At 35.0% G+C, this 12,618-nt stretch overlaps 1 protein-coding gene across 7 annotated transcripts in view; it reads left to right on the forward strand.

The window, feature by feature from the left end:
* EXOC6 (exocyst complex component 6) overlaps positions 1–12,618 on the forward strand; it is a 302,754-nt gene that overhangs the window by 260,944 nt on the left and 29,192 nt on the right. For all 7 annotated transcript variants that reach the window (XM_049646393.1, XM_049646388.1, XM_049646391.1 and 4 more), the window contains one exon: positions 2,154–2,227. In XM_049646393.1, the coding sequence (XP_049502350.1) occupies positions 2,154–2,227 (74 nt within the window). The remainder of the gene's footprint in view (positions 1–2,153; positions 2,228–12,618) is intronic.

Below are 12,618 nucleotides of genomic sequence, written 5' to 3' on the forward strand. Positions count from 1 at the left end.
GATTTTGGCTCGGGTCATGGTCTCACAGTGCTTCAGATCAAGCCCCACACTGTCCGTGCAGAGCCTTCTTAGAATTCTCTCTTCTCTCTCTCTCTGCCTCTCTCCTGACTCACACACACACTCTCTCTCAAAATAAGTAAACATTAAAAAAATACTTTTACTTTTAATAGGTTATTATAATTTTGTTTGTTATTTTTCAATTAAGACCTGATGGTACTAGAGAAAGACAACTCAATTACTGGGGACATGGTTGGGGGTGATGGGGTTGCTACAGTATGAAAGTATGCTACTCTTCGCTGTACGAAAAGGCAATGATGTGAATGAATTACACTAAATATTGAGAAGTGTGGCTGGATTTGCTCAGTAAATCGTAGTTTTCTGGAAATAGGGGGCCTGAGAAAAGTGAGTCACCTATCTATCTAATGAGTCACCTATCTAATGGCCGTAACTACATATGTAGTTAAGTACATAGCAGAGAACCAAGAAATAAAGGGAAAAAATGATACACCTCTGAGTAGCAAAAAGGTTACTCTTACTAGAAAAGTACATATACTCAAAGGCATATATAAAACCCATTTACCTTACTTGTGGGAGAGGCCCCTGCTCAGGCTGTATTTGCTCTTTAGACACAATTCTAGTAGTTGATTAGCTGACTAGCCAGTTTAAGACTATAAAAGGTAGCATATTAATAAGATGAGTGAGAGAGCAGGGAATAAGAATTGATGTTAAAACTGCAAGAGAGAAGGCAGAAAAATTATAAAGGCTAGATACAAGAACCCAAACAGCACAGCATTCTGAGCTATTTAAATAAATAAATAAATAAATAAATAAATAAATAAATAAAGGACCTTAATACTGCGGCAGCCCTGGGAATGTATTGTACTGTACAGAATAAAAAATGTTCTTAACAGTAATCCAGAGAATTAAGAAATGTTTGAATAATATTTAGAATACTCAAAAAAAAAGTTTAAAACCAAAGGAAGTATTATGTTACAGTTTAAAATTCCATCAAAAAATACTTAAGATTAAAAAGTTTTAATGCTTAAAGCAAAATTAACACTATCTTTAAACAAGGGCAGCAACAAAAACTTATTTTGACATTTTCATTCCCTAAAAGCGCCAGATAAATTAAGCTATGCTAAGCTTTCATGTATTTAAATTCAAATACATGATTCTGAGCCTTTCTAAACTATATTTCACATATAATGCACTGAACTTAGAATTATTTTTGTTATTCCAAGAACTATATATATAGGTTGAAAATTTAAATGGCTTCTAAAATACTGACTTACATAAATTCATAAATGAAAAATCTGTAATGTTTTTTAGGAAAACTCAGATATTAATGAGGAAAGAGAATGCTTGCTGGCATTCTTTTATCAGAGAAGCTTTCATGTAAAGTGAGAAGGTCTTTTTTGTGAGATAAAAGTCTTTTGTCTTCAAAATAACTAATACTGGAATTGTCTTCAATGTAACTAAACAAGCTATGTTACTAGTATTAAAAATTTTCAAGTAAAAAAATTGTTGAAAAAAATTTTTGAAGTATTTTTCAGTTTTAGAGTATTTTTTAGTTTTTAAAGAGATGAGATTCCTTCTATGGAAAAAAATTATTAGACATGAACAGACATTCCTGCATCATCGTCATTTTGCTACTTAGAACACTTTACCTGTTGTCTGCATATAAAGCTGACTTTTTATGTGTCTGCCCATTATTGCTTTTAGCTAGAGGTAGGATTTTTATAAGCATGTTCTGTAACAAAGGAGAATTTTTGAAATATGTTGACAGCCATGGAATTGGTATAGTTTCAAAATGCTTCTATAATCATTCACCTAAGGCTAAATAGAGTCAGAAAAATTTTCTTGATTGAAGTATATTACTACTCTTGAACTTTTTCTGGGATAACCATTCTAAATTTATTGTAATTAAGGATTACAGTGATTAAACGGTAGATTAGAAGTTTAAAATTATTAAAATATTTGTGGTAATGGGTGTGGAGAGCATTCTTAGTAGTGGAAATTGAAGGCCATAAATAGCCTTCATTTGAAATGATTATGTGTAAATATTATAATACATTTGTAATGAGTAGAAATTAATTTAGTGGCTAAATCCTTGTATATTTCACAATTTGTTTTTATTCTTTTTTTTTAAATAGTGTTTGCCAGCTCTGAGCCCGTGCCAGGATTCCAGGGGGATACCCTGCAGCTAGCATTCATTGACCTCAGACAAGTAAGATGTAATAATGTAGTTCTCACTTATTGCCATCAACTGTTGTCTTTTTTTTTTTCTAATGCTACAGGAATGCTTGCTCTTTTGCCTTGAAACAACCTTTCTTTGAAAAATTGCTTCTTTGATAACTATGAGTTTGGCCCTTCTCTCTGAACTTCTATTTCTATTTGGTGTCTCAACCTCATGGAGCATTCTCATTGGTGAATATCTAACTTGGTCATTACCTTCTAAGCACATGACTAAATAACTTTATACTTTGGTGTAATGACACTTGAAATTTGAGTTCTTTGTTTTTTTTTTAATGTTTATATATTTATTTTGAGAGAGGGAAAGTGCATGTGTGTGAGGCAGGGAAGATGTAGAGGGAGGGGGAGAAAGAGAATCCCAAGCAGGCTCCACACTCAGCATGATCTTGATCACAGCCTGAGCTGCTGTCAAGAGTCAGATGCTCAACTGACTGAGCCACCCAGGCACCCCTGAAGTTTGAGTTATTTCTTAATGATTTCATGGTCCTATATGAAAATTGGTGATATAATTAGTGTCGGGACCCAAGTCAAATGTAAATTATTACAATGTAGAAAGGAGCCCCTTGCTTAATATTTTGCCAGTGATAAAGAATGCTTTTTTAAAATGTTTATTTATTTTGAGAAAGAGAGAGCACGCACACGTGCGCATGCACAAACAGAGAGAGAGGGAAAGAGAGAATCCCAAGCAGGCTCCAAGCTGTCAGTGCAGAACCAGACGTGGGGCTCGATCTCCTGAACCCATGAGATCATAACCTGAGCCGAAATCAAGAGTCAGATGCTTAACTGACTGAACCACCCACGTGCCCCAAGAATGTTTTTTTCAGTAAATTATCTGTATGCCTCCAGAAAAAAGGATAAAACTACTTTTAAAAAGGTAATTATACATTAACATAATTCTTTTCTGGTCATGTAACTCTGAGTAAGAAATATGATAATTTTTCAAAGTTTATTTAGAGAGAGAGAGAGCAGGGGTGGAGCAGAGAGGGAGGGAGAGAGAATCCCAAGCAGGCTGTGCACCATCAGCATGGAGCCCAATGTGGGGCTCAAACTCCCAAACTGTGAGCTCGTGACCTGAACCGAAATCAAGAGTCAGATGCTTAAACCACTGAGCCACCCAGGTGCCCCAGTATAGTATCTCCTAATCATTTTTAATCTCTTCTAATCATTTTACTACTCTTTGACATTTCTACACTTGTCATTTTATTTAGTTCCTATTACCCTTTATCCATGTCTCCCATATTTTTTCTTATTATTTCTTTCTTCCTCTTTCCCCCCTCCTCCTTTTTTTTTTCTTAATCTTAAGCTTAAGGAGTTTAATAGAGCTGAGAGGCACAGGAGTATGGAGGGGGGGTGGATCCAAGGTAGAGGGCTCAGGGATACAAAATTGACAACAGGAGTGACTGCTGCCCTTGACAAGAAGAACCAAATGGAGATGGAATTAAAACAAAGCCACTGTGGAGGTACCTAGCTGGCCGTGTGATTATTGATCCAGGGGTTCTGAGTTCAAGCTCCACACTGGGTATAGCGATTACTTAAAAATAAAATCTTAAAAAACAACAACAACACTGTGATTAATGTTTATTAATGGTCCCAGCCCCTTTGGGGATGGAGATGACTGGGATGGGGCCCCACCATTGATATAAATAGACTCTACCAACAGTGATGTTTAGAGCAGGACCAATTTCAGCAGTTAAAGAATTGTGATTTCAGTAAATGTTTGAGAATAGAGGTGTTTTTGCTTTAATTCCATACCAGTGTTCTATAAAGATGTATTACTATGTACTGATTATTTGGAGAGAGGTGATGTGGTTGAAATAGACACAAAAATAATATAAGGGAGAGTTTAGTTCTTGTGGAGCTTAAAACTCTTTTAGAGAAACAAAACACCTACAAACTGCTTAGGAATACTTATAGGACAGTGAGTCATGTAGATATAAATGGTATATCTTCAAGTTAGGTTTTGAAGGAAACTGAAAAAATTATTCCTGTCTCCCAATTTTATCTGTAAAGCACTGAACATATATGTTAATATTTATTTCTGTCTGCAGTCAATACTCATGTGTTATGCCACACCAGGAACAATGTTATGGATGACCTAGATCTGTAAATGGTTAGCCTTACTAAGTTGGAGAAGATAGTAGAAAATGAAGAAGGTAGACTCTGAACTTTTATTCTAGTTTACTAGAAGGTATTCTTTCTGTTGAAGGTAGGTCTATTTCTTTTAGGAATTCTGTCGCAGTCTTATTGCCCTGAATAAGATGATCTGATACAAAAAATGGAGTCCTTTAGCAAGCTGGAAATAGGCTTGGTTGTATGTTCATTTTTCAGTTAGGTTACAGCCATGTACTGGGGTTAAGTTTCCCTGTTACAAGGACATGAATATGTTCTCCAAGCTAACGAGTATGTAATTTGAGGATATCTCCCATGATATACGAATAATCTGTTCCCAGAAAATTTGAAATTTATTATGTGATACTTTCTCAGTTTTGTATGAATTTGTATGGTGTTAACTAGTTGGTAATCTCATTGAAGAGTTGTGAATAGGACCACATAGTTTTTGAAACTATGGGTAAAAATTCTGTTCTTTGATTTGTTCAGATAGGTGGTTGGCTCAGTGCAGATTAAAACTCTGATCCCAGGTACTTTCTTCCTTCAAAGACACCAAAGAAGGCCTTTTTACAACCCTATGTAAAGCATTCCCTCATGGAATTACTATTAAGGCATACTTAGAAATATTAATAAAAATCTCAAGTCTTTTGGGTTGAATTTACTTTTCATGTAGGTGCACTTACAGACATTAAGTCCTGGTTGACTCTTCCTCATTAGTGTAACTTTTTAAGAAACTTTTAAGTGAATAAAAAAAATCTATCGGAAATATTTAGAATTCTGAAATCTATTATGACACATGTAAAGCTGTTAAAGATTTATATAGAAATAACTATTTAATATAAAACACAGTTTTGGTGTGCCTGGGTGGCTCTGTCAGTTAAGCGTCCGACTCTTGATTTCAGCTCAGGTCATGATCTCATGGTTCGTGAGTTCTGCACTCTGCGCTGACAGTGTGGAGCCTGCTTGGGATTCCCTCTCTCCCTTTCTCTCTGCCCCTCCACTTGTTCTCTCTCTCTCTCTCTCTCTCTCTCTCTCTCTCTCTCTCAATAAATAAATATTAAAAAAAAAAACAACTAAAAAACCACAGTTCTAAAGTATGATATTTAGAGGCACCTGGGTGGCTCTGTCAGTTAAGCATCTGACTCTTGATTTCAGCTCAGGTCATGATCCCCTGGCTTGTGGGATCGAGCCTGACTTCTGACTCTGCGCTGGCAGCATGGAGCCTGCTTGGGGTTCTCTCCCTCTCTGCCCCTTCCCCCCTCTCTCTCTCAAAATAAATAAATAAACTTTAAAAAAGTATGATACTTAGTATGCAGTGGAAGTTACTAGTGGATAAATTTTAATGAGCTCATTTTTAATGTATTATCCTAGTTTTTAAAAGGAGGCTAAAATAATTTTCCGTGATTATTAATGTTAAAAATTAATCATGCTTTATTTTTGTACTTTTGTATCCTGAAACAAGATGCTATTAATTTTTGTCTTTAGCTGCCAGACCACTGAGACATACTTGAATTTTACGGTATTAGAAGCTTGGATTTAATAACTTGACAAAGATAGTTATTTTTCATATACATTTGTTTTTCAAATTAATCTGTAAACAGTTAAGTGGTGAAATGCCAAGTATAGGAATTGACTGAAAATAAAATTAGTCTTTGATGTTTCATATGAGGTGATAGAAGTTTTTGTATCCGATGTCAGTGTTATTTAAATAAAGATGTCTTAAAGTTTCAATAATGTTTTAATGTTCCTGACTTCATAAAGACATTTCATGGAATATTATTTTAATACCTGTTATATGAAGTACTATATTACCAAACATAAAGAGGGTGCTAACACTTTTATTTACATTTCAGTTGGGTTTCTGCACCTTTCCTTCTTTTTTTCTAGTCTGTGATCCATTTCTGTCTTAATAGGGTGGCTGACAGTTCTTTTCAAGTATACTTAGAAAGGCAAAAGAGCCCTTTTCATAGTACTTATAAGGGGTCATGCTTCTGTTTTTTAGTTTGAATTTGATACTGCTTCATGAATTGCTGGGTATGAAAGATTAGGAAGTAGGTCCAGTGGTCAAATTTTACCTGCCCACCCGGACTTTGCCCTGAGGTCAAACTCCTGATATTTGCTGTTCTGAATAGAGGAGTTGATGACAAGTATGAGCTGATACAAGAGGAAAGTTAGAACCATATCAAAGCTGAAGGCAGGAGAATTGGGACTCAATGAGAGACTGTAGCTAAAAGATGGATCATCAGAATTGCCCTCTTTTAAAGAAAAGGAAATAGCTGACCTGTGAGTGAAAAGACTTTATCATCCTGCCAATCACATGCTTGCTAATGGAAGCCAGTTATCTCAACAACATCTTAAGGTCTTCTACCCCATAGACGATGCAGAGGACTAGTGGTACTGGGACTGCATTATATGAAGGTACTGTCTCAGTCAATTTTAGATGTGCTGTTTTAATATAATATGTATGTGTAAACTTTTTTTGTAAGTAGATCCTATCATCCTCCTACCCCCAGTTCTGAAATTAATTCACTGAACGAAGAACTTTGGAAACTTACACGTGTCTATTTTCTATAAAGACCGTCTATTTTGTTAAATAATCTTTCAAATGGATTTCAAATGAATTGTAAAATTTTTTACAATGTATGAAAGCCTTAAAGAATTCCAGCTTTTTTTATTATAATACTCTCTAGATGGTATACAGAATTCAGTGATCATTTTTTATAACTAATTTTTTTAAGTAATCCAACATGTGGCTTGAACTCACAACCCCAAGATCAAGAGTTGTGTACTTCTCCAACTGAGCCAGCCAGGTACCCCTATAACTCATTCTTAATACACAGAAATATTTCACTAAATATCATTAGAAAAGGAAGTGTCCCATGTAAGTGAATTTTTCAGGTAACTAAAGATTAGTTTTTAATCACCAAAACTTTTAAAATGTAGCCGATTTTGTGGGAAACTTCAAAATCTAAATCTCATCTGTATAGCTTCTTACTGAACCCAACTCTCACAGTAGACTGAGCATCCATGGCTTACTAATCTTAATACTAAAGCCTCTTTACCTGATCCTGTTTCACTTTCTGATAAATTAGACTGTAAGATATCATTGCTGCATTCAACAAATGTCTTGATAAACTTTTAGACAATATTAAGAAGTTTAGGTAGGTTGGATGGTAATGCAATTAGGTGGATTTGAAGCTAATAAAACGATCTCTTGGGGCACCTGGCTGGCCTAGTCAGTAGAGCATGTGACTTGTGATCTCAGGGTTATGAGTTCAAGCCCCACATTGGGGATAGGGCCTACTTAAAAAAATAATAATAAGTAAATAAAAATAAAACGGTCTTTTGCCTAAAGAAGTTGGCTTTGGATCATTACTACCCTTGGGCAGTATTTATTTCTCAAAGTGTCTTTCCAGGGAACACTGATTTCTCAAGATGAGAAAAAATTTCTTTAAAGGCATTTCCAGGTCAGCTAAGTTTCAGAAACATTTTATACTCTAATTCCCTCTCAAACACTTACCATGTGCGTTAGAATTGTAAGGACTGAGAAATTCTGTGGTAACCCGCATTTCCCAAACTCATCACACAACATCTCCCTTACTCAGTTTTGGTTGTATTACATGAAACATACTTTGGGAAATGCTTCTTTAAGCACCCTCTAGATGTCTATCTTTGACGGTTTGGAATCAATATATTTTTAAAATAATAACCCAGATAATAAATACATAGAAGAAATACGAATTATATGTATAGATGACACAAAGCTCCGAGTACCTAAGATGATAGAAGACAGAATCAAAGTGTTCTTAGTAGGCTTGAGTGATAAGTGAAAGTGAACAAAGTTAAATTTAGCAAGGAAAATATTAAATACTGTTTTTCACTTTTTTTTTTTAGAGTAATCTCTACACCCAGCATGGGGCTCAAATTCATGATTCTGGGATCAAGAGTCGCTTGCTCTTCTGGGGCGCCTGGGTGGCTCAGTCGGTTAAGTGTCCGACTCTTGATTTGGACTCAGGTCATGATTTCATGGCTGGTGAGTTCAAGCCCTGTGTTGGGCTCTGCACTGATAGCGCAGAGCCTGCTTGGGATTCTCTCTCTTTCTTTCTCTCTGCCCCTCTCCCACTCGTGCTTGCTTGCTCTCTCTCTCTCAAAATAAATAAATATTAAAAAAACCAGTTACATGCTCTATTGACTGAGCCAACCAGGTGCCCCCTGTATTTAATATTTTCAAATTAAATTTTTAAAAATACAAGATGTAGAAAATCTGACTTATAATATGAAAAAGGTCTGGTAGTTTTAGTTAATCTCAAATGAACCAACAGCGTGCTAGGAATTCTTAGACTGCATTAGTTAAGTGTCATATTTGGGTTAGACTACCGTGCTTTGGGGCTGTTAAGATGGTGCCTTGAGTTTTGCATAGTGATTTAGACACACATTGCAGAGATACAGAGAAAATTCCAGCTCTAGTGAGGGACCAGATACCTTGTCATAGGATGAGCCTTTTAAAAATCTGGGAATATGTAGTCTAAAGCCTTAAAGGAAAAATCAAATATGTATTTCCTGTTAGCCTGGGTATGAGTCAGGAATTACCATTGTTTTCTTCCTATGACAGTTCTGTGTCATAAGTGACCTTATAATATTCCTTTCCCCATCTAGGATTATATCTGGTTTTCAAGTATTTGATTTTAGGCAAACTAGGGGAAAAAGGAGTAATCATTCCTCTGAAGAATCTGAATTACACAAAATATATTTGCATCTCATAACACTTTTCAAATATATGCTTTATTGAAGTATAACATACATTCAGGCAATTCTTGAGTGTACTGTTGCTGATTTTCACAAATTGAAATAATCTCGGTAACGTCCAGATCAAGAAAGAAAACTTGAGCAGTAAGTGCCTCAAGAGACCCTTCCCCTTACTGTTCTTTCAGCCATTACCGTTCTCCCTCTCAAAGAGTAACCCCCTCATGACCTCTGACACCACAGATCAATTCAGCCTGATTTTGAACTTTGTATACATGAAATCATGTAGTATTAATTTTTTAGAAGGTTCTGCCTTCTTTTGCTCAATATGTTCGTGAAATTTATCCATGTTGTTACATGTAGTTATGGTTCCTTCATTCCCTTTGCTGTACAGTCTGTCATCATACAAAACATACCATAATTTATACATTCTACTATTGATAGATTGCAGTTTTATTGTTACAAATTGTACTAACATGAACATTTGTTTGCATGTTTTTGGGTAAACATACAGGCAAATTTCTATTAAGGTGTTTACCTGGGAGTGGAATTGCTATGTCAGGGGATATGCATATGATCAGTTACAATAGATACTGTGAAGCAGTTTTCCTAAACAAGAGTACTAGTTTATACTTCAGCCAGCAGTGTAGAAGAATTCTTACTACTCTACATCCTTGTCGTCATTTGGTATTATCTGCCTCTTCCTTTATAGCCATTCCAGTGGGTATACAGTAGTTTTACATTGTGGTTTTAATCTGCATTTTTTTAAATTTGACTTATAAAATTGAATCCCTTTTCATATATTATTGTTCATTTGGGTTTTTTAAATTTATTTTCATTTATTTTGAGAGAGAGAGCAAGTAGGGGAGGGACAGAGAGAGGGGGAGACAGAATTACAGGCAGGCTCTGTGCCACCGGCGCAGAGCCTGATGCGGGGCTCAAACTCACAAACCATGAGATCATGACCTGAGCTGAAATCAAGAGTCACCCAGGCACCCCTATTACTGTTCATCTGAATATCCTCTTTTGTAAATAACCTGTGCAGGGATTTTTTTTTTTTGGGGGGGGGGGCTTTTTTTTTTTCCTATTGGATTGTCCATTTCTTACTTATTTGTAGAAGTTCTTTGTCTATTCTGAATATGAGTCCTCTGTCAAATATATGTATTGCAAATGTCTTCTGCTCTGTGATTTGTCTGTTTACTCTTATTGGTGCCTTTTGATGAAAAGAAGTTCATACTTTTAATGAAGTCCATTTTCCCCTTTATGGTTAGTGCTTATTAATGTCCTGTTTAGGAAGTCTTGCCTGTCCCTGAAATTATAAAGATATGTTTCTATTTTTTCTTCCAAAAGTTTTATTGTTTTACCATTCACATTTAGGTTTATAGTCCATCTGGAATTGATTTTTGAGCATGGTATGGAGTGGAGGCTCAAGATTCATTTTGTTCCATATGGCTATCCAATTGACCCAGCACCAATTTTTGAAAAGAACTGAATCTCCTAGCATTTTAATGTAAAGTAATTGTAAAATACAAGACTGTGAGATATAAATGATATGTGCTTCTAATGTACAAGTAAAATGGTTTCTATTGCCTTCCAGTTAACTATATGCTTATATTTCATGGTTCATGCCATTCCTCATGAGCAAATTAGTTGTAGGTTTGAGGTTTTTTAATACCAGCCTAACTATAGTCTTACCACATCAAAGGTATTTTTTAAAACAAAACAATTCTAGAGTAAGTATTCATAACAGTGCAGGCAATGTAAAAGAAAAAGCTGAATTATAAGCCCACAAGGACAAGAATCATGCCTTTTTTGTTCACTGCTGCACATCCATTGCCTAAACGCTATTCTTGGCACATAGTGAACAATCAGTACATGTTGAATAAGTGAATGCACATTTTTTAGCTATACTCAAAAGCATTTTGGGGGGTACAGAAACACCTTTATTAGGAATTGAGATATTCTATGTAAGTTGATATTCTATATAAACTTATACTTGAAAAGCAGTAAATTTTATTTTTCTATTTCAGTTGTTTTTTGAGGAGAGTATTTGTAAAAATACATGATACATTTCTGTGCTTTGTCAAGTAAAACTGTAACAGACATTTCTTGATTTATCTCAGTCATCATTATGGATACTCAAATAGTAATATAAGTTATTTCTAAGAAATGTTGTCATCACTCCAAAACCAATTGCTTATTCTTTTATGGATAAAGAAATATTTTGGCCAGGAGAATTATAGGAATTTAGACAAAGGTAATATACACCTTAATTAAGTGATCAGCAATGACTGAATATAAAGCAGAATTAAATAAAGGAGCATTTATTAAACTAGTATTGTTTGGAACAATGAGTCAAGAAGAAAATAGATTAAGGTCAAATAAATTTCGGAAATCCGACATATTTTGTCCCTCTCTGTGAATTCATGATTTCATTAGCACATTAAAGGCTTTGAGAAGTCTTAGAGTAAAGGTGTTTCCCCTTTTGCCCCCAAACTTGTTTGAGTACTGAATACTTTTCACAAATGAAAATCTCTTACTGTCTTGCAAAGCAGTGTTCTACAGCACACAGTTTAACACTGAATTATGTGGACCACCATTGCATTCCTTTATAGATTCCTAGAGCTGTCTCATTAAGAGAGCTGCGATAGCAAATAGATGAGTCTTTCAATAGATAGATGAAATTTAAATATTAAAATGCAAATGATACAAAAATGATGAAAAATAGATTTTCAAGAGTAATTTGCTGTACTTCCCTTTAAAACAAAACAAAAAACATTTGGAGGATTTTATGAAGGGTGATAATTACCAGAGGATTAACGCTGCTTAGCTGCAGTAAACCAGTCAGTCAGTCATACAGAATAACTTGTTTTTAAGAAGCATGAAACGGTAACACAAGATTGCTCCTGAAGAATGAAAAGATTTAAGTGGGAAATTAAAACACCAGCTCATGTGGAGTTCAAATCCTAACAGTTGTCGGATTCCTTAGTGAATCATCAGGGCTATTGTTACTGAGCCACAGTACGCATGCAGGAAAATAAAGGATATATTTGCTACTTTTCTTCCTTTAATACACTGTATGCGAGATGGGAACATTTTGAAGGAGAGATTATTTGATAAAATGATCAAGGTAAGTTCTATATTTTGTTTGTTGTAAAGAGCGTCCCTTAGTGTTGAAAAGGAAATATAGTTGAAGTGACTTTTTTCCAGATTAATTGAACCTTTCCTTAAGACAGAAAATCTAATACTTGCCAAAATAAACACCTTAAAGCCAAAACTGCCACCAAAAAAAAACCCCAAGAAAAATGAGTATTACTATTTAGTGGTACTAAAAATATGATGAACAAAGTTCTAAGTCCTTTAGAACTTGTAGAAATTTCTTGCCCAGATGATTTACTTTACACACTAACTTAGCTGTAAGCACCCACAGCTACAAAGCAAGAAGGGGTCAGAGACAAAAGCTACTTTGTTCAGCCGGACTTTTTTTTTTTTTTTTTTTTATTTTTTTTTTTT

The sequence above is a fragment of the Panthera uncia genome, chromosome D2, assembly GCF_023721935.1.
Source record: "Panthera uncia isolate 11264 chromosome D2, Puncia_PCG_1.0, whole genome shotgun sequence".
In the NCBI taxonomy this organism is placed as follows: Eukaryota; Metazoa; Chordata; class Mammalia; order Carnivora; family Felidae; genus Panthera; species Panthera uncia.